This window comes from Lycorma delicatula, chromosome 4 (genome assembly GCF_047948215.1).
Source record: "Lycorma delicatula isolate Av1 chromosome 4, ASM4794821v1, whole genome shotgun sequence".
NCBI lineage: Eukaryota > Metazoa > Arthropoda > Insecta > Hemiptera > Fulgoridae > Lycorma > Lycorma delicatula.
Window position 1 is genome coordinate 4039604 of NC_134458.1, and position 27520 is coordinate 4067123.

General features: G+C 40.1%; 1 protein-coding gene and 1 long non-coding RNA gene across 3 annotated transcripts in view; one reads left to right on the forward strand and one right to left on the reverse strand.

Moving 5' to 3' along the window:
* The first annotated feature begins 511 nt into the window (after window positions 1–511).
* LOC142323058 (uncharacterized) lies at window positions 512–26773 on the forward strand. The gene is made up of 3 exons (XR_012756012.1): window positions 512–646; window positions 24973–25144; window positions 26665–26773. It is a non-coding gene; the product is annotated as an uncharacterized LOC142323058 (long non-coding RNA).
* The window catches only part of LOC142323056 (polyamine-transporting ATPase 13A3-like), a 158049-nt gene continuing 131611 nt past the window's right edge, over window positions 1083–27520 (reverse strand). For both annotated transcript variants that reach the window (XM_075362172.1, XM_075362171.1), the window contains exons 20-22: window positions 26702–26853; window positions 24516–24694; window positions 1083–3116 (exon numbers count right to left, since the gene is read on the reverse strand). In XM_075362172.1, coding sequence (XP_075218287.1) covers window positions 2997–3116; window positions 24516–24694; window positions 26702–26853 — 451 coding nt within the window. In that variant the 3' untranslated portion in view covers window positions 1083–2996. The remainder of the gene's footprint in view (window positions 3117–24515; window positions 24695–26701; window positions 26854–27520) is intronic.

The following is a 27520-nucleotide window of genomic DNA, read 5'->3' on the forward strand; positions in this document are numbered from 1 at the left end:
AGTTTTTGTCATTGTGCAGTAACACTTAAATGGTGATGGGCGCTAACACTCTCCCATAGCTAAATTGCTGAATACTCAAACAGCGATTAACTTATACCTTGACAGTTTTTGCCTGAAGTCTTATGTAATTAAAACTTCCTTCCCATAACTCTATTAGCAGGTTTCAAACCTCTGAGTATCTTATAAAGAGCCTCAAAAGTATTTTGTTTGGCGTGAAATTTCTTTCCTAGCAAGAAGAGAATAATGCAACGATAATTTGGTACATTTCTGTTTGCTATGTTATAAACAGCTGCACTGTTGACATTGAAGGTAAGAAATTAACTTGAATATATAGCTTGAGCTGCCCAAACTCCTACTAAATATGTCACTGCAATGTTTGATGAAGTTAGCAGCAGAATCTTTCTGTCAGATCTCACTTTTTCCAGTAAATGATACATGAGAAATTAGTCACAGTCCCTCTCCCTCAAGTGCACCCTAGAAAAATTTGCTTCAGTTTTTTATTTGATTTCAGGAGAACAGTGAAGATAAAAAAAAAATTTTTTTGAACACATCACAAAATAAAAATTAATGAGGCACAGGATCAAGCAGGAGTTGTTTTAGATAGTTGACTAGTGTATCTAAAACAGCAACAAGAAAAAATGCAATGGTCAGTTATGCATAGATACAATTTATCAAAATCAGTTCATTTCCCAAACATTTCTGTTAAACTAAAACAGTGTTGAATTTTCCCTTTTATGATTTTTGTCTCTAAAATTATCTTGCAGGCTATGACTGAGGAACAACTCAAATTTCTTCACTTCCAAGAAAACAGTCACCATTATTGTGGTAAATGGAATAGGATTTTGAAGAATTTTCTGTATTCTGCAAATGCTGAATTTTAATTTAAGCTGCAAACCAATGACTAATTCTAAAGCTCAGACCCCCTCCCCCCCCACCAGTAAATTATGTATGGTACAAAATTGATAAATCTGGTAAGGGACTTTAACCTACATCCAGATAATTTGTCAACCATAAACTAAGTTACAACATTAAAAATATGTGTAAGATTTGGTTCAATAAATTTTTTACACTGGATATAAGTTTAGAATTTGAATTTAAATTTATTATCTCATTACATATGCAGAAATACTTACAATTTTAAACATACTGGAAAACTTATTACATAAAAAGCATAACAATGTAAATATAACTGTTGCAAATTCAGCTCGATCAAATGCAGTATATCATCTCATTAATTCATAAACTTCAAAGTAACATTTTTGCATCAAAAGACTAAAAGGTTTTTTTATGAAGAGAACAAAATTTATGTTATCAAAGCTTAAGTTTTTAATTTTATTTAGTATTTTTTTCCTATATATTGACAAGGGTATGGTAATACATTTTATTAATACATGAGGGAACATGAAATTATTTTTGTCAGATACCATAATTTTGTTGAAAAATACTTTACTTCATAAGATAAATATTAATGCAAAAGAAAGCAATTTCAAAAATGTATAAGGTGGAAAGGTAACAATCTTAAAACTGTGAAATAAATGTAGACTGATTCCATGGACTCAAGTGTTACATATTTTCCTTGAAATTTACTTTTGATGAGTAAGTATTCCTGGCTTATGTTTAGAAATTATCTGAAAATAATTCCATTTCTAACAACAGATTTAAAGAAATTGTAGTAAATAACTCTGTGAGGAGATATGTACAAAAGATATAAAGAATTTTAATATTTTTTATGAATTTTATGCTGGTCAATAAAAAGGTTTATTTTCTTAACGATTTTACATCTCGTGGTTCAGTGTAATTTTAGTCTTTTTTTTTTTCAAAAATGGGAAAAAACTAACTGACAAATGTAAAAATCCTTTGTCTGATAAACCCATATGCTTGAACAGAGCTACTGAGCGATTGGGTTATGGCTACTTAAAATAATCCCTTTTCATTTTCTTATCATTGTAGTTAATCAAGTTATCATTTTGCATTGATTACATTTTTAATGAAATTACATATGGAAATGTGATATATGAAACTAATATTCTGGTACTCTAACAGAGCATAGCCATATATTAAACTAGACAAATAAGTGCAGTAATCCTTTCCTGAACAATCTTGAAATAATTTTCTATAAAAACGTATATTGTATGTCTATGTTCAGTCTTAACAGACAAGTTTTCTTTATATTTTTTTCTGTTTGTTTGTAATCTTAAGACAAAAGGTTTATTTTTGTATTTGTTCAAAGGTTCTGTATTTGTTGAATACATTATAGTTATTCAAATTTAAAAATATACAATGCTATGAAATAATATACTTGTTATACAGCACAGTTTTTTACAAGTGTGTCCATGTACATTGAAATTCATACAGACATATAGTAACTGCAAACTGACATGTGTGTTTCTGTCATCTCACATGTACTCATTTTCTGGACGATTAGCCTAATTTTGCTGATAATAAACTTAATCCTGATCCTGAAGAAAAACACAACTTGTAATACTTGTATGTATTGTATAATGTTGTAAAAGATTCAAAGGATCCTGAACACAAGTTGAAATAGACAGAAACAATATAAATAAAAGGAGGAATATTTAAATGAATGTGAATTGAAAAAGTGCTTTAAAAAAGTGTATTCTAGTTCAAATACAGTGTTACTTAGCAACTTTAGAAAGATCTCTAAACTTTGGGTTGTTTTTTTCTCTTTTTAATGAGTCAAATAATACTGAAAAAAGACAATATTAATAACTTATAATTCAAAATACAATATAACAGTGGAAATTTTATAAAACATGGTATCAATTTTCCTTTTATTTACTCAGAATAAGCCAACATTGTGAAATGTTTAATTAAAATAAAAAATAGTTGTGTGAAGATTAAGGGCTTTGTTTTTTTTCTGCTATGTATTTACACTATGGGATCAGTTCATAGAATTAAAAATATGGATTATTTTTGATAATTTGTTTTTAAGTTGCAATAAGTTTATTTTTATTTAAGTTGCAATGGTATCAAATCTACAGAGAACACCAAATCATTCCGGATTGTAATTGATCTTCAATTGCTTTGTACTTTTTCTTATGAAGTTTGTTTTTATTTTTCAAGAATTGCGTTGCCATCTTTTCAGCAAAAATTGTCTGAAAAAATTAAAATCATATACAGACATAATTAATATTAATAATAATTTTTTTGTTACTTTATTTAATAATAACAATTCAAAAGAAAATTTATTACAAGTTGTTACACTAATACTACTGCTTTATTATACTCTGTCAACCAAACAACAATAATCATTTTTATAATAATATAATAGCAATTTTTCAACAACAATAATAATTATTATTTTTGTGGGAACAACCTACTTTCAAGCCGAAGCAAGCACACTAGAACAGTAAATGAAATACCTCAGTATGTCATGCTTGACCTAACAGGGAGAAGGGGAAACATATAAAGACAACAACCACTATGGATGCTTTCATAAAGAATCAAAATAAATAAATCAGATAGCACAAGTACCGATGGCCTATTTGAAAATAATGTAATTTGTTTGTTAAATATGTAAATCTTATCATTTACTTTGTTCAAAAGATGAACACATCTTGCCAGAGGAACAAGGTTACGTTGTTTACTAAATTGTAAAAGCCTATGATTCTTGCTTCTCACATATGGAATACAAAACCCGATTCCAGAAATATCAACATCCAGGTATCCATGCATTGCCTTAAAGATAAACAATAAATCAAATGTAGAATTATGATTTTTTGAAGACTGCAATCTTAGCTGTCCACAATCTACCTCATATGTGTCATGATAGGAAATCAGGCCACGTTGTTGTAAATGACAAAGGAACCTCTTCTGCACTGCCTCAATCTGAAGATCTGTTATGCTTCTGTTACAATTTCAAATAACACAACAGCAGTCTAAAATAGGCTTAATAGAAACCTAATACAGTTGCAGAAGAATGTCAACCTGCCAAAATTGATGCACAATCCAAAGCAGCAACCTTAAGAAGGTCGAACCTTAACCTAGAAGAAACCTTAAGTTTCTTCTAGCTCTGGAGGTGAATTTGTCAACATGAGCCGAAAACCAGAATTTAGGTTCAAAAGTAACATCCAAATCACAAACATTATCTACCCGATGTATGACATCATCTAATAAATATGTATATTTAATTCACAATGACTTAGTTGTAAACATCATAATCTAAATTTAATGATGATATTACTAATGTAATGCGCCTACTGAACAGAACTGACTAATAAGGAGAAGAAGGTGACAAATAACTGAGAAATGTGGCAAAACCTAGATAAAATTTTATCTAGTCAAAGGTGTTAGCATTATTACTATTATTATCTCTGTCAGCCGCTTCTATAGTCAATCAGACAATCGCATAAAACAATGGACAGTGCCTGGGGCCAGAGGCCAATAAGCAGTAATAATAATATTTTTTTTTGGTTGGAGGGAGGTGGAAATGCATTTATGCATGGAGTGTCGGACTCCTGCTGACTTTAAACTACTGGCTCAAACCCCCCCTTCTACCATGACTCGACCCGGACACATTACTTTAGGCCGAGTCCTCCTATTCTAGCCTGAGAAGGCCGCTACCTAGTTTTCACCTGGCTCAGGACAGTGCAGATCGCCCATCTTGGTTCTGAGAATACCTGACATAATACATAATACATGTGTAATACATCGGCATACATACACACGTGTATGTATGCCGGGGCAACAGAGGCAATCGGAGGATGGCGCTTTCCCTGTAGAATGGAGGGAAGTGCGGAAGTCACGTGACACTTTAAAAACTGGGTCACATAGTACTCCACCTCTTCATGCCACCGCTCAGCCCAAGGTCTGACAAGAGGGATAAGCCTTGCGGTCCATTGTCCTCTGGTTACGCGGTCCCGGGTCTTGCCAGGTGAGCAACGTGCGAGTCCGTTTCTCCCCTGCGATGGTCTCTCGATTTTCGCCTGCTCGCCGCCTGGCGTTCCTTGCCAAAAGATCAATAGATATGACGTCGTTGATCACCAGAACACAGGTTCAAAAACTGTCCGATATGCGTAAGTGACTCGCAAGGCCGCAGTGCGTTTCACCGGCTCGCGCAGGTGCAACGGTGCTAGACCCCCAGTTTCGCTCCGTATAACAAGATACAGTGCACCGTGGACATCAGTAGTCGCCGTCTGCTGACCTTCGGTCCACCAACATTCTCCATGAGCCGGCTGAGAGCAGTTAAGGTCTCGCGGCTTTGTTGACGGTTCTCCAAAACTGCTCAGCAAACCTGAGTTTCCGGTCAAACATCATACCGAGGTATTTTACACCCAGCTTGGTATCGATAACCTCAATCTACGACCTGCAAGGAGAGGAGGGTGTCAATATGCTTCTTCCTTAGGACCACGATCTTCGTCTTGCTGAGGGCTAGAGACAGGCGGTGACCCTGTGTATCGCTACTCTGAGCCTCAGTTGGGCGCACTCTGCGTTGCGGTATGCAAGTAACGCAACGTCGTCAGCGTACCCAATCATGGCCGACTCTTCTGGCATATCCAGCCTCAGCAAGCCATCGTAGACGACGTTCCAAAGGTCGGGGCCGAGGATCGACCCCCTGCGCTGCCCCCGACGTGATTACTGTCCTACGCCACCTTGCCACGGTTCCTCAAGTATGCATCCACTATTCTAAGAATGTATCGAAGCACGTGAAACGAATGCTCCAGGGCCCAAAGCATATCGCTCAACCGTGCAGAGTTGAATGTATTTTTCACGTCCCAACGTAATGAGGAGGATCACAAACGAAAAAGTAATAGTAGTCATCTGCTCATCGCACTGCCACAACAACCTCTTGGACTGTATCTAGGGTCGAACGACCCTGCCGTAAACTGTACTGGTGGGCGAAAGGCCTGTTGCCTAATTCATCGCTACAAGCAGTCTCTTCTTCTGCCATACTACCCCGTTGTGTCAAGCATATACAATGGGCGGTAGGAGGACGGCAACTCTGGGTCTCCTTTGACCTTGGAGCTCAAACACAAGACGCGCGGTCTTCCATCTGGCGCTGAAGCTTCCAGTTTCCAGACATGCACTGTCCAAGTTTAGAAGCAGACAGAGCCTGCAGTGCCCCACCAGCTTGAGGACCTAGGTATGTCGTCGGGACCAGGAGCTTTTCTGATCTTCAGCGACTGTAGGACTCTCTCTATCGTGAAGAGGGGGAAGTCGCCTAAGTCCCGCTCGGTAAAGAACCGATTGAGCCAAAAACAATGTCTTAACGACTCTGCTTTAGCTTCGTCTAGTAGAGCTGGTGACCGCGAGACCCCCACTTGCCGGGTCCCTATCTTGTAAGCCAGCCCCCAAGTTTCTGCGTCCACGGTCTCCGCCAGCAGCATGCCTTGCTCAAGTTGATGGCTTGACGGAACCGCTTCTTTGCAGCCTTTTGCTCAGCCGACCTGGTTTACGCGTCCGTGCAATTCCTTTAACGTTGCGCAGCACGTCTCAGCCGAAGACGCTCTCCGCGCAACCACGATATCTCCGGTGTCCTCCGATACACGGGTCGCTTCCGGTGCCTCGACTCCCTGTGGGGTATGGAGGCGTGGCATGCAGAAGCGATTAGCTGCATGGTTGTAGCAACCACGGCATTAGCAACAGCAGCCCTCTCAGCGGTGATGATTACAGGGGCTACCGACCCTGAGATCTTTTCTGTGAATCTTTTTTGGTCGATTTTATTGACATTGTAATTTTTTTCACCAACCGTGGGCGCCTCGGGTCTTCCCGTGCACCGTGTAGGACTGTAAACGAGATGTATTGGTGGTTGCTGACTGTATAGTCCTCGAGGACTATACAGTCCTTGGCGAGCGTGATCAGCTCCATAGAGGCGAGGGAAAAATTGGGAGGTCTCCGAACACCCTGGACGGTGGAACGTCGTGGACCATGAGTCCAGTACGTGTCGCCATGTCTAGCACGTATTTCCTTCTGGTGTCGGTATTAAATCCCACTCCACCGCCCTGGAATTAAAGTCCCCATCTACCACTATCCACCGGCGGCAGCAAGGGCAATATTTTCCAGTGCGTCAACCTTCCGGCAGAAGTCCGCTATAGAGTCATTCGGTATAAGGTAACAACTAAAAATTTTCACCCCACCGCAGCAGACCCAAAGGGAATCCTCGCCTACGCCGTGTCTCCGAACTTGGGCTCTGCTACAATATGGGATTCAAATCGTGGCAGTCCCGGGTGAGTACCGTAACTATTTGGAATCGTCCTGGTCCCGGTACTGCTCACTGATCAGCACCAAGTCGGCCTCCCTGTCCCTGGCTAGATAAAGCAACAGGTTATCGGCCAGCCGAGTCCTGTTGTTGTTGGTCTGTAGAACGTTTAACATCCTAACGAAGCCTTCTCTTCGCCTGTTCCAGGGCTTCCCGGAAGACCTGACATTTCTTTATTCCGGGTGTGTGGTCATGGTCAGCTGCTGGGTACTCACGCCTTTTTCTAGGCAGAGCATACACCAAGGGGGACGGAACACTCCATTGCCTTGTGCTACCCGGCCCCGCAGTTGCAGCTGCTTTGAGCTTAGCTATGCCGAAGCCTTGCGCCGCTTAGCGTGAGTCAGTTACTTCCGTCCGTGGCAGGGATGTCCTGTGGGTAAGGGTATCGGAACACTTACTGCTACATGCGAGCCCTGGGATGTCGATATAGTGGGTAAGGCAGTACCTGACTCCCCGGTCGGTGTTAAATGTGTGGGAGGCGGCTGACTGGGGGAACCCAGGTTTAAATGATCCGGGGCACTCAACCGTCTCTCCGCTCGCATTTTAGGACATATTGACCGATAAAACTATAGGTTATGGAAGCATCAAAATCCACATCTTCCGTAGCAGAGGGTCCACGTAAAAACCCTCGTGCAGGAGAATCTTTGTCTTCGGAAGCGAAGAGAAGGAAGAGCGTTGAGTTCAGTGAGACAGACAAGAAGATTCGAACTAAGTTTCGACCTAAGAACTTTGAACTAATTCCAAAGTATCTGGTGATAAGAAAGAAAGAATGGGAATTTTCTAAAATTGGTCCTTTTGTGATTGATTGTGGGGTGACGGTAGTTGCAGGAGAACCTGTAAAATAGACTATAAAGTCTGGTAAGGGTTTACCTGTAGAGATCGTCAATGACTTCATTCATCACGGCTACTGAAAGCTACGAAGATCGACATTGAGGCTAAATATAAGGAGTTGTGTGCAGGGACTTGCTGAACTACACGAAGGAATCGTCGAGGAGCTTCAGGAACAAGCAGTTATTGCATGTCGACGACTGAACACCCAACGAAACGGAAAAATTTTATCCTCTCCATCGCATGTTTTAACATTTAACAAACCCAAGGTCTTGAGAAAATTAAGGCTGGCTTTTGAAGACTGGATGTTTATCCTTTCATTCCGATTCCGGTGTTTCGGATGTCAGAGGTTCGGAGATACAGCAGTGCGATGCACGAGGCAACAAGTGTGTGCTTGCGGAGACATATTACACCCAGATGACCGTGTAGGCATCCACCAATTTGTATCAATTGTAATGGACATCACACAGCGAGATCAAGAAGTTGTCCGAATTACAAGGAATACGTGGCAATTCAGGAGGTAAAGACCACTCAAAAAGTCAGCTACTTCGAGGCCAGAAAAATCATGCTCAGCAGATCGCCAAAGGTCACGTCCAATGCACAGGTTACTGCTTCCCCTGCGGCCTCAATTAAACCAAAAGACGTGATAACTCCACTGGCGCCAGACTTAGCCAATTTACTGGAACAAATCATTAATCAGAATATGAAGAATTGACCAATTAGAGACAACAGTCCAAATACGTCAAAGATGAAAGCAGACGTTATTGAACAAAAGAATTCATCTCCACCGAGGAATGAGTCTTCGACCAGCTCCCAGGCAAAGGACAGTAGGACAGTGAACCCAAAATAAACAAGAAGCCTGAAGCCAAAATAAAAATTGAAAAAATCCCCATGCAGGGAACTAAGAAAATAGAGATAAAAATATTAGAAAAAGATTTAGTAAAAACAAAAATGTAGCCCCCATAGCACGGAGGAATTTAAGTGAGAGGGCGATGATTGCAGCCTCCCTACAAGCATTAGCGGGGAGTGCATCGAGTCTTGACTATTGTGCACTACTGACCCCAGCATCTGAACCGGTATCGTCAGATGACGGTAGTAAAGTATCCTCCACGCTTTACTGCAGAGGATCGGATTATTCCATTTTCGAAACTTCAGATATCTTGGAATTTAACATCAAAGCCTCTAGGAAGATGAAAAAGATGGCCTGAGCGTAAACCTAGGTAACAGAATTAAGAAGAGATAAATTTTATGTTTTTTTGAAGAATTTTAATTAAAGGTGAATATTTTAATTTTTGTATGACTTAAAGCTTTTTTGATAGTTTTTGAACATCTTTTATTAGAAGTGACTTATGTGTTTTTAAGTGGCAAGGATCCCTTTCTCATACTGTGTTTAAGAGTTTTTCAGTGTGTATCTTTTAATATTTTTACGACAGTGAAGTATTTAATGATACGTTTGAAAAACTTTCGTAAGAAATGGTTAAAATGTTTTTAAATGGCAAGGGCCTTTACACCCTTGTCACGGTGCGTCTTTTGGGATGTCGATATCCTTTAACAAGTCTATTTTTAGATGCTCTTTTTTAACAAGATTAGTCTTTGAGTATATCGCTACTGTTTTTATCGGGAAGAAAGAGAATTTTTTTCTTTCTCCTTTTGGATACGGAAAGGGGCTAATGATCACAACAATCGATGCGGCTAAAAATTAAAAATAATTCCCCGGAATTAACCCAACCCCACGTTCGTGCAATAACATCTACACACACGCCCGGGGAGGGTAACGGCTTGGTACTTCGGTACCTTCACTTTTGTCTGCCAACGGGCAATGGTTTAGCTCAGGAGCACGCCTGTGAACTAAGGTATTGGCGGTTCTTAGCTGGTTACGGTTGTGTTTTTCGATTTCGCTGTTTGCAATAGGGACGGGGGGCTTGACCATGGTCTGGTTTGCCGACGCTAGACTGAGTGCGGACGGGAATGTTTGATCCCTCTTCCCCCGATTGTGGAGCAGTGTTGAGGCTATTATCATTGTTCTGTCGAAGACTTCCGCCGCGGTCACTTTGGCCTTTGGCAGGATTGTCCTATGGGTAAGGGTATCGGATTTCTTACTGATATGTGCGAGACCTGGGATGTCGATATCGTGGGTTAAGCAGTATCTGACCCCCCAGCCTGGGTTAAATTAATGGGAGGCGGTTGACTGGAAACTCGGGCAGGATTAATGATTTGGGGGGCATGTCCAACCGTCTCTCCACCCGCACCTTGTGACATATTGACTTGCGTAATTATAGGTTATGGAAATGACAACATCCACAAATCCCATGGCACAGGGTCCACGAAGCTCTGCAGCTCATGAAGCTTCCTTTAAACCAGAAGACGTAGTCTCACAACTAGCTTCAGCCCTAGCTAAATGGTCGAGGGTACCATCAATGAACAATTAAAGAGTCGACCATCACGAGAAAATAATCCAGAACTAACGAAAAAGAAACCAGATGTTTCCAAATCAAATATCGTTAAAAAACTTAGGAATGATCCTTCGACACTCAAAAGGTGAAGGAAGTGAAGCCAAACTACCGAAGAAATCTGAGCAACATGAACAGACAGTAAAAACTGAAATACAGAACATCTACTCTCAGGGAATTATAAAACCTAAATTTAAGATATTAGAAGAAAAGGATTTTGAAAGTTCAACGATGGAGCCTCCAAAAGCGCGGAGGCGATTAAATGAGAGGGCGAGCACTTCGCCGACCCATGATTAGCAGGGAGTGCATCGAGTCTTGACTCATATGCAATGCTGACTGAACTGGAACCGGTATTAGATACCAGCAGCAAGACATCCTCCGTAATTTACTGCGGAGGATCAAAAGATTCCATCGTCGAGGTCAGAGATATCTTGGAATTTGAGATTGCGGCTTTCAGGAAGATGGAAAAAAAAGAAGAAGAAAGGATGGCTTATGGGGAAACCTAAGCCATAGGAAATAAGAATGTGAAGAATTTTATGATGTTACGACCAGTTTAATGAAGGGATGAGTTTTTATAACTTCTTTTTTTACATCTTTAATGAACTTGTATTCGGGGTCATTCTTTTTGGGTTTTAATAACCTTTTGACAAGTCTATTTTTAGTTGATCTGTTTCGACAAAGCTAGTCTGCTTACTATATTACTAGTGGTTTATCGTGGAAGGGAAAGAAATATTCTCTTTTTTTGTTGTGGAAAGGAGCTCACGACGTAGTCAATGCACTTAATATCTCAAAAAAAAAAAAATTGCTCCGGATAAAACTCAACCGCAAGTCCGTGCAATAATATCTACGCACACGTCCTGGGCGGGCAACGACTCGGTACTTCTGTACCTTCGCTTATTTCGGCCAATGGGGCAATGGTTTTACTGAGGATCTCCTGTGCAGTACGGGATTGGCGCTCCAGAACTGGTTGCGATAGTGATTCTCGGTTTTGGTGTTTTTAGCGAGGCGGGAGGCATGACCGTGATCTGGTTTTGCAGATGCTGGGCAAAATGCGGACGAGGAGTGCTTATCCCTCTTCCCGGTTGGAGAGCCGTGTTGGGAGTAGGCTGCTATGAGCTGAGCTATGCCGACGTCTTGCGCCGCTTAGCGTGAATCGGTCACTTCGGCCCTTGGTAGGGATTGTCCTATGGGTAAAAGTATCGGAGTCCTTACTGTTACGTGCGAGACCTGGGATGTCGGTATCGTCTGTTGCTGGCAGCAAGATATAATTTGCTGCATAGGATCAGAAGAATCCATCTCTGAGGCCTCAGACACCTTGGAGTTTGACATGAGGCCTTCAGGAAAATGGAAAAAAGTATTGCCAAAGGGTAAACTTAGGCGATAGAATTTAAGAATTACATATTATTTATGTGCTTTTGTCAAATTTTAATGAAAGGATGGTTATTTAATTTCTGTATGATAATTTGTTTTGGTAATATTTTGTTTGAAATGGTTTGTGTTTTTTTAAGTTGCAAGAGCTCTTTACACCCTTGTCATTTTGTGTTTCTTTTTTGGGTATCAATATCCTTTGAAAAGTCTTTTTTCTGGATGATCTGTTTGACAAGACTAGTCTTTTGACTAAGTCGCTATTGTTTTTATATGAAGGAAAAAATATATATATATTTTTTTTTTTTTATAGAAAAGAGCTACTGACCATAATAGTCAATGCCCTTAACACTAAAAAAATATATAATAACATTATTATCAAAACAGATTAATAAAGTTTTTCGTACTCATCTTATTTAGTACAGTAGCATTTTTGAAGGCACCTTCTTTAGTAGCCTTAAATACAGTTTGTTATTATAGTTATCTGATTAGGTCATAAGTAGGTCATAATTAAAATTTTGTTTGTCGGTTCACTTAATTCATTTCTTCTTGATTTATTTGGTAGTTAATGTTATTATCAAAAATTTAATTTCAAAAAGATGTTCAACAATGTTTAGAAAAATTGACATACAAATGTATTAACAATTTTTACAGTTGACACTTTCCTCAACATATGATTCTTTTATCAGATGCTCATTTTACATTACAAACCATTTCGATCTTAAAAGCTTTTACCATTCTACACACTGTAATCACATATCACTTCCCATTGTTTATTTCATCCGATTATTTTTTAAAACAACTGTTCAAGAGACTAATACCCAGCTGATATGATAAAAAAGTTTTTTATAAAAATCAGAAAATCATACACAAAGTAACAACAAAGGGTTCTGAACAAGATGGTAATGGCATTCCTTTGCAATCTGATGATTCTTTAGTATTTGAAACATCTCGGGTATAAATTGAGAGTCGAGTGGTGGATGACTTTGTGTACACACGTGTCGAATATTGCTCCATGTTTACAACAGTTTTTGGATAGGTTTTTGGATTTGGTTGATTGATTATTGATGGTGGATAACAAATTGATATGATAGTGAAGTTTTATGAGTTTTAGTGAACGTACCTACGAGATATTTAGTTTTTTCGAATGTTCGGTTTTTCTCCATAAGAACCAATGTGCTTGTGTAGATCATAGACTGCAAATTATTCTAAGTCAATTTGCAAGTTCTGTCTAGTTGAGTGATGCCAGTTGTTTACAACATTTAGGACTTACAAAAATTCTCATGATTCTTCCACTGGTGACTATTTTCTAAGTGTTTTCAGTAATATATAGGGGATCCTTCTTTCCCTAATATCTTCCTCATTTTTTATCCAATCCCCAAACCCTTTGGTATCTTTCCAAATCAGGACCCCCTTCTAAATTTTTACCACCTCAAACGTTTTTTTATTGGTTTTTTAGGGAATACATTTTCTTTGACCCCCAAAATCTTTTATCAGTTATTCGAAGAGAAACATTTTACCTACCCGCGAACCCCCCCACAATACCATCGAGTGGGGTCTCAAAAAACGAGGAATTCGGCGTAGAGCAAGAATCTCGGTGTTTTACTGATAGAATAATCTAGACTTCAGATATATGGAAGAAACCGGGTGATAAAGAGCCTTGTTCGCCCCGGTAGGGAAAAAGGAAGAGGGACCGTCACGACGAGCAAGTGAGGTAGAAATGGAGGTTATATTTTCAGCATCTCAGTGAGAAGTGACCCAGCAAAGAAGAGAGAGGAGTTAAAGAAGCAGTTGCTTAAACGGAAAGTGGAGGCTATAGACAGTATTGATGATAACGTATCGGACGGTACAGATTTAGATCACTTACAATCAGAGATACATCGAATGATTATGTTGATCTGGCAGAATACAAACACAAAGACCGAAATTAAAGGGTGTGCCTATTCTATTTTGGGAAGGCGAAAGATGTGGAAATAGTTGTGAAATCCTTATATGAGATAGCCTCCCAAAATTGGATAAGAATAAGGAGACTCAAACGGAAATGAGTCTGGAAGTGGACGAAAAAAGTACGCAAACGCCGGCCAAGAAACGAGAGAAGTTGAGAAGGCGTTACAGCTAGGTGCCTTTTGTGATCTGGAAGACGTCATGGAGATTAATTGGCAGAGAGATCTTTACCAGAAAGTGGAGGTGATACGTGAGCTCCCAGCGGGAGAAGTTGAGGGGTCTCGCGTCTTCCTGATCCCTAAAGGGAAGTGGAAGAAACGTTCATACATAGATATGATCAGGGAGCTCGCTCTGGGTATTGGAAGATGCATGGATGCTGGAACACCTATTCCTAGTGGTACCATTGCATGAAACTCTAGAAGTATAGAAATTCTATACCCGGAAGACATAGATGAGGACAAATACACGGTATTTGCAATTTTGGTAAAAGAGGATAATGATGATTTAGTAAGACAAATCGGCAAGGCACTGAACAGAATTGAGAACATGGAAAAAACCAGGGCGGTGTTCATACCCCCAATCGATGAGTCTGGTAAAAAAAGTCGGTTCAACATTCAAGTATTACTCAACCCTGGAGAGTGCCCTTGTGAGTCTAACGGGCCTTCCCACCCGACGGCTGTATGTCTAGCACAGAAGGTCGGCCCGCCGGTTCTGGATCTTTTATTTATTTCGTTCATCTCTTGTCTGCCTCTACCTGGTAAGACAGAGGTAACCCCGGGCCCAGCTATGCCGTTCCCGGGGTCACCATCCAAACAGCAGGGACACGGTCTTAAATAGTTTTTTCGCCTGCCTCAAGCCGCATGGCAAGAGAGCCGGAGCCGTCTATGCCGTTTCCGGTTCCCGCCTCAGCTGGGACTCGGTCTTTCATACCTATTTTTTTTTTTATGATGTCAAAACCTGCTCCACTCCCGGAAGTCCTCTTCTTTTATCATTAGTATTTGCATCACCAAGTTTTCAGTAGCTTTCCACTCATCAGCGCCTCTAAGCATGTATGCAATCACGTTTTCCAGGAAGACCCATTCCAGCTGCGCTCTTGCTTGACCACCCCCCCATCGCGGGAATTTAAAAGAAGTATGAATCGGTGAATCCACAGAGGCACATTAAATATATTCCGGAAATTCCCGTCTCTTAAATCCGTCTATTAAATCTCTTAGGTATTCACCAAACTCACCGTAGCCAAAGAGGAATTGGGAGACATAGTACCTTACATCCTCGTGCCCCCTCCAAAGCCACGGCTTCAATTCCGGCAACATTTGACGGGTCCAGGTTCCGGCTCGAGCCGTTGTCCAGCATTCTTGCCATTTTCGTCTTAGTAGTATGTCCGTTTCATCTTTCTGCATGCCTTCATACCTTCTGGTCCTTCGTATTGCCAGTAGCCGGATCAGGGAACACCACCCAGCACCCCCGCCGCCAAGGCTGATAGGTTCTGTATGCACTGGTTATTTTTAAATTCGCTCTACGTTGTAGTGACTAGTTTCTTTGTGTTCCTCTTCGTGTTAAAAGCTCCAATCCAAGCCGGGACCGCATACAGGATCACCGAGGTGGAGGCCGCCAATAGTAGCCTCTGCTCGCCCGCTTTCGGGCCCCACTTACTTCCCATTAAACGTCCAAGAGTGTGAGTAACTCTTTCAGCCTTATTTGCGGTTTCTAGTAAGTGCTGATTATGGTTGTTTGACTGCGAGAACCAAACCCCCAGATATTTCACATGGGAGCTTGATTCCACCGTAGCCGTTTCCGGTGATAGCCGTTTATCTGTAGTCTAACCCGTCCAATTGTACGTCTGCCCGTTACAGCCACCATCTGTGTTTTCTCAGGTGCCAATTCCAAACTTTGGGTTTGTAGCCAATTGCTCACACGGGTAATTGCTTGATTGGCGTTTCCCAGTGCGACCCGCCGTTTCCCAGTGTATCTTCCCCAGTGCGACCCGCCGTTAGCAACGCCAAATCATCAGCGTAGGCGACCAAGGATACTTCCTCCGCCTAAGTCCAACCTCAACACGCCATCAAATATAATATTCTATATGAGAGAGCTTAAGGCTAAGCCCTGGGGAACTCCCTCTTGCATGTGGAATGTGACGTTCCCCTCTTCCGCAGCCGTCAACTACTCTCGATCTCTTAGGTAATCTCTGATCGTTGTTTGTATATATGGGCTAATATTTATTTCGCTTAATGCTTCCAAGGAATGCTGTTGAAAGCATTACGGACATCCAGGAGGACCATCAAGGGAATCTTTCCGGTTCTTCAGGTGTCCGCTGTGCATTCATCGACCCATCTGGTCGCCAAAGAGAGTGCGTCCACCGTAAACTTGCCGCGTGGGAATCCGAACTGGGACAGCGAGACCCCTCCTTATTCATTTAACTCCAACCAGATAGTTTCTGCTAAAAGTCTCTTGTAGATCTTTTGCAACGATGGTAACAAAAAAATCGGCCTAATGACAGTCCCGTCGGTATGCTTCACTTAGGGGATCAATTCAAGTCTCCCTCTTTACCACGTTCATGGGAAACTACGCAACTCCTGCGCCTTATTTATAGCCTCTAGAACGAGCTAGGGGTGTCTACTCATCAGCCCTTTCAGTAATCCCCCGGAGACTCCATCTGAGCCCGGGCTTTTCTAGCTACTGGACCTCGAAATAGTCCATTTAAGCTCATCTATGCTGAACCGTCTTCTCATTCCATGTTACCTCCGTCTGTTCAATTACTTACATCTTAAAAAGGAGGTCGACCTTTCGTGTCGCTTGACCCCTGGATAATCGGGGGAGGAGCGCACAGAACGTTTGCATCAATACCCGATACACCCTCCCCCAGGGCTCATCTAATTTGGCCACTAGTTTCTTCCAGGCTTCTCGTTTGGAAGTCTTGAATGTAGTACAGTATGTCTTACGTGTGTTTTTGTATAAAAATTCTGACATTTCCACCTGCTCAGGGTGATCACACCGAGTCCGTTGTAGACGACGTCTAGCCTTCATAGTAGCCAAACGTAGCTCAGCAATTTCTCGCGTCCATTAGTATATATTTTTCATAACTTGTGGTGGCTGTGGTTTGATATATTCATTCTCCTCCATTAGGAAACGTAAAAAGTCTTCATCTAGCACCTTCCAATACCTCACTCTAGATGAAAGCCACTCAAGGATTGCCGCAATATCGATCGCTGCTCCAGCACCTCGTCCCTTAAACGTCCGAACTCCCATACTGTTCAGTACTATCATATCCATCGACCCCAAGACAGCCGCTAATCTATACCCGCGACGGGTCGATCTCGTGCTATCCAGTTCTATTGATTTGGCATTAAAATCTCCCATAAGTATTACTGGCTTTCTCGACGTCCCTATCAGATCTTCCAGATCCTGAAGAAATTCGTCAAATCTCTCCATTTTGCTATTCGGGGAGGTTAGCAGCTGACAAGCATACATGAGCTTAAGGTAACTGCGAGAAACCCGCTTCCAGTTTTCACCACTTTAATTGCCCAACGATTGGTTACATTTTTATTGCGGCATCTTCTTCTACGTCTACCAGCCAATCTCCTGATGAAATCATACTTTTTCATCAGAGCAGAGGAAAAAAGGTATAAATGGATGGAAATAAAAGATAAAATTCCACATTTACTAAATCGGTTCCCATAGGTCATACAATTATTTTAATGCTCAGTGGTGTTATGGTCCTCCATTAGAAGATCCAGTTTTAACTAATCTCAGCTCCAGGTTGAGTTTTTTGTACTATCATTGAATGAGACGTAGAGTTTCTGTACAGCTCTATAGACAGAGCTATGTCCAGCAAACCACATAAATACCAAGAATGAAGTAAGTGAAAAAGGTCTTGCATCCTTAACATGGATCTGACAGACATCTAGCAGAAACACACAGAACAACCTCGGGCAAGAAAGGATCAAGAATAAAGGATATAGATGGATCATGATAACAGGACAACCACATTGAAAAGAAACTGTGTAATGAGATGTAATGAGACAAATAATCCCACCTAAAGGAGTAGTTCAGACCTTCTTCAAGTAGTTGGTATCCATCCTTTTCATAATCCCTCAGGAGAATGGGGTATCTTTACTCAGTATTGGAGCAATACATAGTAGAATCAATAAAAAGTACAAAGAGATCAACTAACAGATAGTGATCTTACACGTTAATAATACCTTTTACATTTTGGGCTAAACTAAATTAATAATGAATTTATTGTGTGGCTGAAAATATTTCCATACAAACTTATTTATTCTTATTCTAAGTACCTAATTAATTTAAAATTGGCACAATAATTTATTATTACTTTATTCTTATTTAAACATCTCTTTTAACTAATCATCTAACCTTTATCTAAACATAATACAAAGCTAATGTTTACCGAACGATTTGTAATAAATTAAAGTTTAATTCTCCTTTTATTTTACTCATTTCTTGAGTGTGGTGGTTAACAGTTGATTTAGTGTAACTTATAATTATGTTTGTTTCATGTTGTGACTAATGATACTGTAATTACATTCTATGTTTTCAGTATTGCCTATAACATCAACTTAGAACTAATTACACAATAAATTGTCTAAATATTTAGTTGCTTAAATGCTATTCTGCAAGATGTACAAAATTTTAATTTTCATAAATGTGTATTTAACAGCTGTTTTCAGAGGAATAAGAGTTCTTAAAATGTTTTACAGTTAAGAGATATGCCGAAGGGCGACTCCCCATGCGGTCGGGGAAAGCGGAATCCGGTGATGTAGAGATCAACCCGGTGTGGGAGGTCCCCGGGGTGAAGCCTGGTGTGAAGCAGGTGACCTCCAGATCCAACTGTATCGGGCGGATCGAGGAGATGCGGTTTGAATGGACCAAAGTCTTCTCAAAGAAATTGTCGCGGATTACACTGGAGTTTCGGCAGATGGTCGACTGCTTTATAAGTGAGTGTAGTGTGATGGTTGCGGGTCTGGCATTAAAATGCGAGGCGCTCCAAGGCGCCAACCTTGCCTTGGACTCAGTCGTTTTGCGGCTGTCAGGGAAGGTCGACCAGGTTGTGGAGGGAGTTCGGGGTTTTAAACCAGTGACGGGTGAAGCTCTGAGCGAATCCCAGAAATCTATTAAACGGGTGGAAGAGAAGGTTTGGAAGCTTGTCTCTTTCGCCTCAGTTTTCTGCCACGCCTGCGCCTAAGCGGGTTGGCCCTCCGCCGCCACTTCATGCATCGGCGGCTAAAATTAAACGGGCTAAAATTAAATCAAGGTGGTCCTGTTTAAACCTCGTCCGGGGGCTTCGTCGGTAGCGACGAAACTAATCCTTAAAAAGGTTCTGGACCCTAGGAGAGAAAGGATCAAAGTCTCCCGGGTCACGAAAACAAGGGACCATGACGTGATCTTGGAAGTCGTTAGTTAGCGACATACAAAACAGCTGCCGGAGGCCGACGTTGTGAAAAAGAACGGGCTGAAGGCTCAGTTGGAGGCTGAGCGGGGGCCGCAGATATTGGTATATGATTTGCCGAGGGCGAGAAGGGTAGAGAAACCCCAAATCCTCAGGCCGTGCACGGTCAAAATCCTATCTCGGATATGGCCGTCGAGGACTTCCTTAGGGAAATAAAGGTGGTTCGGCAGCTGGGGAGGAAGGAAGTTCCAAACGGCCACTAGGTTTTAGAGACCTTGCCTAAGATCTGGCAGATCTTGGTGGCGGGTGGACGTCTGTTTTTTGGGTGGACCTCAGGGTAGGGTTGTCGACCATACAGAAGTCACCCGATGCTTCAAGTGTCAGGGCTTTGGTCACACCTCTCTCCGCTGCAGAGCGCAGTCGAAGATGTGTGGTCATTGTGCTCTTCCGAAGCACAGGGCAGCCGATTGCCCTGACAAGTACGCGGCCTGTACCTTGGTGAAAGGCAGCGATGCTGGACACCGGGTTAGGGGTAGGCAGTGTAGGACGTATGAAATTGCTTGGGCGAGAGCTGTAAAGAATAAAGCTTATGGCGATGCCTGAATTGGAAGAAGCCTTTAAGGACGGTCTCCACCATGTCGAACGCTTGCGTCTGCGGCATTTAAACCTGCACCATTCCCGGGCGGCCACCAGTGAAGCCTTGAGGTTCCTTGAGGAGTACAATCTCGAGATCCTCTTGGTCTAGGAGCCGTACGCGGTCGGGGGTACGTGGTCGGTTTCCACGAAGTGGATGTTATTCATTCTTGTGGGGTACACTGCTCTTCGTGGTCGTGGTTGACTCAGATTCGTTGGTGTTTTCTGGATGCCCCATTGGTCACATGAGCAATTCACCGTCGTGCGAATCACGACGGGTACGCTCGATGTCGTACTAGTGTCGGGATACTTCCAGCTTGGATTGGGTATCGATGATTTTCTGGCGAAGTTGGGCAGGATTCTGGACGTTCTCTCGGGCATCAGAGTACTGGTTGCTCTGGACGCTAATGCTAAGTCAACCGCCTAGGGTTCACCACTCACTGATACCAGAGGTGCTGGTCTCGAACAGTTCGTTGAAGCCAGGAACCTCTACTTGATTAACGATGCAGAACTGCCAACTTTCTCTTCGGAACTGGGAGAAAGTTACATCGACATCACTTTGGAGACGGCGGACTTGGTACGCAGTACAAGTAGTTGGACTGTCCGGCCCGAGGCCAGTGTGAAGGATCATAGGCTTATAACATATGTGATCGTTTACGGAGGCGATCTAAGAGCTCCAGATTCGGGTCGCTATAACCTACGGGGCCTGGATCAGGACAGACTGTGGCACGAATGCGAAGCTGCTTTGTAGGGGTTGGAATGGGGCATGGAGCATAGGGAGGGGTGGAATTGACGGCTGAACGATTAGGCCGGGCCATCAAGACTGGCTGCGATAGGCCCTACGGCGGACTCGGCCAATGGACGGACCCTTAGGTAGTGGCTAACCCGCTGGTCGAAGAGTGCTTGGAGCCGTCATGACCGCTGCTTCCGGGGAGCCGTCTGTTAAACGCAGGCGGAAACACGAGAAAAAGTGGTGGTCCTCTGACCTTAGCGTGCTGCGCGCAAGAGTTAGGTCAGCTAGGAGAAGATACCAGCATCGCCCTCTAACGGGGATTATCGTTGATATGTGTGTGCGGATCTACCAGCGCGACCATAATGAGTATGTTCATGCCATCAAGGAAGCCAGACTCAAGTTATGGCAAGAATCCATGCGCGAGTTGCAGCGCGGCCCCTGGCAGCTCGCAAAATCATGTTACCAGCCAAAGCCATTGCACGTGCTGTCCAGTGTTCGATACGGGTTTGGTGGTCGTGATCACACTTTAACAGCTGTGGCGACTTACCAGGCGTTCCTCAACACTCAGTTTCCAGATGATCCGGAGGGTGAAGCAGAGGTCGGCGTTAGGGCGGGGGGACGGGAGACAGCATTTCCTTTCTTGTGTTGGAGTTCTGTCCTCTATGAGTTGGAACGCCGCCATGTTCCTGTAGCCCTCCAGGCCGTGGTACGTGACTATTTGTGTAACCGTACGGCTCTGATTAAGGATGCACACCTAGCTATGGAAAAATCCGTTACCAGGGGAAGCCTGCAGGGTTCCGTTCTCGGATCTATTCTGTGGAACCTGGTATTTAACGGATTTTTGGGATTGACATTTCCAGAAGGGGTAACGGCCCAGGCTGTCGCCGATGACCGTCTCCTTTTAGTTCGTGGTAATTCACGACTACAGCTAGAAGACCGGGCGCAGACGGCCTTGTTAACCGCAGAGGACTGGATGGACATTCAAAATTTAAAGATTTCTATGCCCAAAACGAAATTTATGCTTCTCAAGGGTGCAGACAAATGATCGAACAGTCGTAACCACCATATTAAATATAACGGTTGGGTAGCCGAGTTAGAGTTCATAAGTACCTAGGTGTTTTGTTTAATGAAAAGTTACTGTTTAGCAACCGCATTAGGCAAGTAGCGGCGGACGCCGCCTCAGTGATGCACAAAGTTAGGAGGATTGCTGGGAAAGACTATTGGTTGTCGGGCTGTCAAATGTACGTGGTGTACCGAGGTATCTTCGAAAGCATGACCTCATACGCGGCGCCCGTTTGGGCGCATAGGTTGGATATGAGTAGAGCACTTGTTCAAAATTTAAGTAGTGCCCAGCGCACAGCCTTAATTGTATGCATTAGTGTTTTTAAAATTCTCCTATGAGGCTACTACCGTATTGGGAAAGGCTCTTCCAATCAATTTAGTGGTGAAAGTTCGGGCAGCCATGTGAAGATTGAGAAGAGGTCGGGAGGCCGAGGTATTTGGGATGCGGTTTGAGCCGGCCCAGTACCGGAGCGGAATGGAGATTACAATGCACCGGATCTAAATTTCGCCCAGTTGCTCATTTCCCGCCTGCGGAAGAGGCCGCAGAGCCTCGTGACAGCTGGAATGAAACACCACAACAAAGGGAAGATCCTTGTATAAGTTTATACAGGATGTGGGGTGATGGTATGCCTCGAGCTTGTTTTTAAGGGCAACCGGTGCCTGGATGCTTACCAACCACGTTAATTCGAACCAATATATGTTTTGTTTCTGCCTGGCAGCTGATCAGCTGTATGTCCATGGGGAGGTCCAGTCAAATGAACACTTGATATTTGACTGCTCTTCTCTTGGAGGGGCCAGTGACTGGCAACCCTGGAACTTAGAGGTCAAGGGGAAAATTGGCCATTCACAAGCAGCGAATCAATGTGGCGAGAGTAGCATTTTCAGACCGTGTGGGAGTTCCTTGATGCAGCTGCTATGTTCAACCGACATCAGTAGTTTACCTAAGGGAAAAGAATCCTATTGCACAGCTGTGTGAATCTAACCTAAATATATGACCACCAGCCAGTTAAGGCTCAAAGCGCTTTAATATGGTGGTTAGATACTTGGTGGCGTTCAGCGATCTAGGTGTGACAGAAAATTGCTGTCTAGACGAAGTAAATTTTTATTTATGGATGTCATGTATATTTTTAGTAGTTGACGGGGTGCGCCCACCCGTTTTAGTAAATATATGGCAAGTGATCGGTTGGGACGCGCAACCCAGTTAGTTGTGTATGGCATTGCGCTTAGTCTGCTCACACTGTTAGGTAAGCTGTAGGAGCTATTTAGGACACTGGTCTCTAAACTGTTTCGAGGCTCAGCAGCCATTTGTGGCACAGACATTTGATCTTATGATTTAGGGTGATCGAATGGGATGGTGGCGAGAGAAATGCCAAGCAAACCAAAGAGTTATCCCACAACTCAATTCCATATCTCATGCGAGACTAGTAAAATCCAAGATACATGATCTTGAATGTATTTTCATCACAAGATATTTTAGTCTTTTTATTAGTAATAACCACCTTAGATAATTTTAAATATAACCAATTTATGTGGTCATTCCACTTAAAGCCTCTGTCAAGTTTTAAATCTAACAATTTCATACAATTTTGATTAAGAAGTCATCCTCCCCAAAAAATTTACAACTTCCAAATTTTGTAATTCTTTTTGTCTGTTATACTCTACAAATTGATTTATTTGAGTTTCCTTACATCTATTCTCATTTAATACTGAACCACTTTACCAATAATATTGCTGGTGTGGAGTTATTCATTAAAATTAATAATTCTAGTGTTTTAGTTCACAGTTTTTTCATCTCAAATGTGTTTAACATCATTTATAAAATAAAAAATTAAAAATAAACAAAAGCTGGTGAAGTATATCTGAAGGATACCAAATTTAATTTTTACTGAATCAAAGTTAAATATACCAGCTGAAGAATACATCAATACTTTCTGTTTTACGTTTCTAAGATTCTAGCAACATTTCTTGTTTTAAGTATCTTGGATAATATGTTCTTAACCTGTACTGATGCAGTAATTGTAGAGTTATTCTTGATAAAACCATTTTAACCTTGAAAATGCATTTTATTTTTTTCTGGAATGACATTGATCTAGAATGTATTATTTCTTTCAAAGATTTTTGAGAAGACTGAAGGGTAGAAATCGATTGATAGTAAAGTTATCCACTTTACTACTCTGTTTCTGAACACATAGTTGTTCAAAAAAATAATTATATTCTATGGATATATTATTAATAAGAAGAAACAAATGTGAGGCTAATTTGTGGAATCACAGTTTAATTATATAAATAAAGATGAAAAATGTTTGCGAACACATATAAATTTGTTCATATTATATATATTTTTGAATAATAATTTATTTATTGATTTTTTTTTATATAGTCTTAGTTAAATTTTTTACTGGTCCATATTTATGTTGGATAAGCTGATTTCAATAAATTGTTTGATGATCAGCAGGTATTAATTTTTACCTGTTTACATGTAGTATTTTAGGAGTTTTATTCAGTAAGTTTGTTTGAATGCATTTATGGTGCATCTCTGATCCTAGTGGTAGCAGAGCATCAGCTGCGGAAAAGGAAATGTAGTAGTCAGAGAGACAAGTGCAGTAGGGTCTTATAGACACTAGTGCACTTGCCGACTTTCACACAGAAACCATTGTTTTAATAAAGATGATATGTAAGAGATGCAATAATTGTTCACCCAAAAATAAACAGTTGTATTCAGTCCAAACACCCACCAAGTATGTGAATTCATGATAAAAAAACAAATTACTAAGTCTAGAGCATTCTGATCAGAATCCAGATGTTTAATGAAAACTAGATTTAAATAATATTGATAAATTAAATTTTTATTAGCACTAAGTCTTCAAATCTACTTACTTCTATAAAGAAAGAAATTATAAAATGGATTAATGATAAAATGATCAACCATATTCTAAAATGTGATTCTCTTGGAGTCCATATTTCCATTTCAAATGCATTACTTAACTTATCAGGTGGGTACAAAGTTAATATGGTGGTAAAGATGACCAATAACACAAATATTATTAGCATCAACCCTGCAACAAAAAAGTATAACCTTAAAACATTTTTAAAAACGTGTCTGTAAAAGAATAGCCATGTTTTAATAAAACATTATTATTGCGTATACATTAAAATTATGAGCACTCTCAATAGTAACTAATAGAAACTTGTAATACATTTAGAACTACAAAGAGGGAAATGTTTGACAGTGCCAAGCTAAAGTATAGAAGTATTTTGAACCAGAAGAATACAGCACTTTTTCAATAAAACATTACAACTACAAATTAATTACAAACAAATTTGAATATTTCAGTATCCAAATCCAAAAACCTGATCTGAAAAACTGACTCTATGACAAAAACCAAACTTGAATTTATTTGTCAGCTGAAGAGTAAAAAGTGAATAGGCAAAAGAACATGCATCATGAGGTGCATGCAGATTACCTTCAATAGTGATCTTCAAAGAAGGCAACTAAACTTTCACAGGTATATATTCTTAAACTTTAATAATAACAGAATTGTCCACATGTAGTGTGTACATGACAATTTTAAATTATTGTATTTAATGTCTCAGTGCTTAAATTTTAATAATTAAAAAAAACGTGATAATAATCAATGGATGAAAATATGAGTAAACAACCACATGAAATTGGTATTTATATACTGTAGTAAGTTGTTCAGAAAGCAGTTCAAAGTATAGAAAAGATGTCAACAATTTACATTTTTATTGATATACTGTAATCTAAAAAATATAATAGTTTTATAGACAACTTTATATTATACATTTTATCTTAACAAATTTGCGTAAGTAAAATATTTTTTTTTAAAGGTTGAGAAAAATAAAAAAATCAAAGGCTGATATAACAGTTGTAAAACTGAAAATTCATAATAGTGAAGAAAATATGAAATACAAAAACCATCATCATAGTGCTACTATCAGCATAAAATTTGGCTTGCATGTTAAAAGATTTCCGAAGCACAAAAATCTCCCAAAACACAATCTGTACCCAAAGTGTTTCAGGTAGTATCTTTGAAAATGGTATATAAAACAAGTTTTTCTGAAATTGACTGAGAATTATATGACACTAAAACAAATATAAGAGTATAAGATGAATGTTTTTTTGTTTTATAACGGTTGTTTTTATAGAATGAAAAATAAAACTGCTATTCCGAATTATATGGTAGCATAAATTTTATTTTCTTAAAGAGCAGTAAAAGTGCATTTTTACAGTTGAAGAATACCAAGAATGCCAAAAAAATTTTTATAAAATATTAATTTACTTATTTTATTTATTAGCTTAACAAATTTTGATCTAGAAGTGCCACTTTTGTTGTCAAGTTCAAAATATAAACATTTACATAAAGAAAACTAAGTTACATTCATTTTGAGGTTTGTTCGTTAAATGTATATATTAATACACTAAACAATCTTTTTTTTATTTCACAATAGTGCCGATTTGATGTTCCATGAGTGATCTGTTGAGTACCAGTATCATAGTCTGAGGATGTAGTAGGGATATCTTAATTAGATATAATTTTATGTCTTTAGGATGTCCTAGAGACTAAAATATCAGATGCAAATAATATTCAGTAGAATATCCTATACATATCCTGAAAGTATATTTCTGCAGTATCTACAGGACTAGATATTTTTATATCCTTGGGATATTCTCATAATAATATCATGGAATTTATCGAGGCACAATCCAGCAACATTCTACATATTCTGGCTATCTTGAAGATGATCTTGTACTGTGCAAATAGTTTATAAATAATGTATCATTGTATTACTGTGGTTTGCATCCTATGACCAATAAGATGAAAGGATGTAATCAACATGAACACTGGAGGTCACTGGTTCCTGAACTCAAAAATAATAGTTCCTGAGGGGCAATAAATTTAATGTCTGAAATTTTTTACACCTTATATAATATAGAGTATAAAGTCTATTTATTTAAAACTTTTTACATTTTAAAAATGTATAACATTTATCAAATTTATTCTAGGTAGGTGGAACCCAACAAATGAACCATGATTACATACAGTTCTTATAGAATGATTGCCTGTGAGGCTTTCCTCTTGAATACAAAAATGCCAAAATCAAGTACTGAAAACAGCTGACTGAATATACAACTGTATTTTCCCAGCACAAGACTACTTCTTCATCATGTTTGGCTGGTACTACAGGAATATACCTGCAATATCAAAATAAGATGAGAATTTTTTAAATACAAAAGAATTACATAAATTTTACAAACTAAAAATGTTAAAAAATAATTATAAAAAGTTTAAAATTAAAATATCAAATAATAAAGAAATTATGAGAGCATTCAAGCAGAATATGCAATTAATAAAAAAACAACACAAAAACCTGACAGAACCTTGAATGTAATATTCCGATATTAGCTAGATGGTTTAACTACTAGATTTTACAAACTAAAAATGTTAAAAAATAATTAACTCTGGAATGAGTTGAAGATTTTCAGAGCTGGTTTAAAGATTAATAGTGGAAAGTACCAGGTCTTGTAGATGATTGGGGATAAACCAGAAATGATTTTTAAGTCTGTGAGGTGGATGGTGATTGAATAGAAAAGTTGTCTCTTTAGTTCAACATGAGAAAATGATGATAGACACTTTTAAAAAATAATAAAAACCATAACTCACTTTCAAACATCTGAAGTTATGCTTAAAGAAGACCAAAATAAACTAGAAGGAGAAGTGACAAAATGAAAACTAAAACCTAATAAACTGGCATAAGCGTAAAACTGTTCTGAAAAGAAAACACCCAAATGTGATGAGATGGTGCCATCTGCTTTGTGTGCTATATAGTAGGGCTCTTTATATGTTCTTCCAGATTACCCG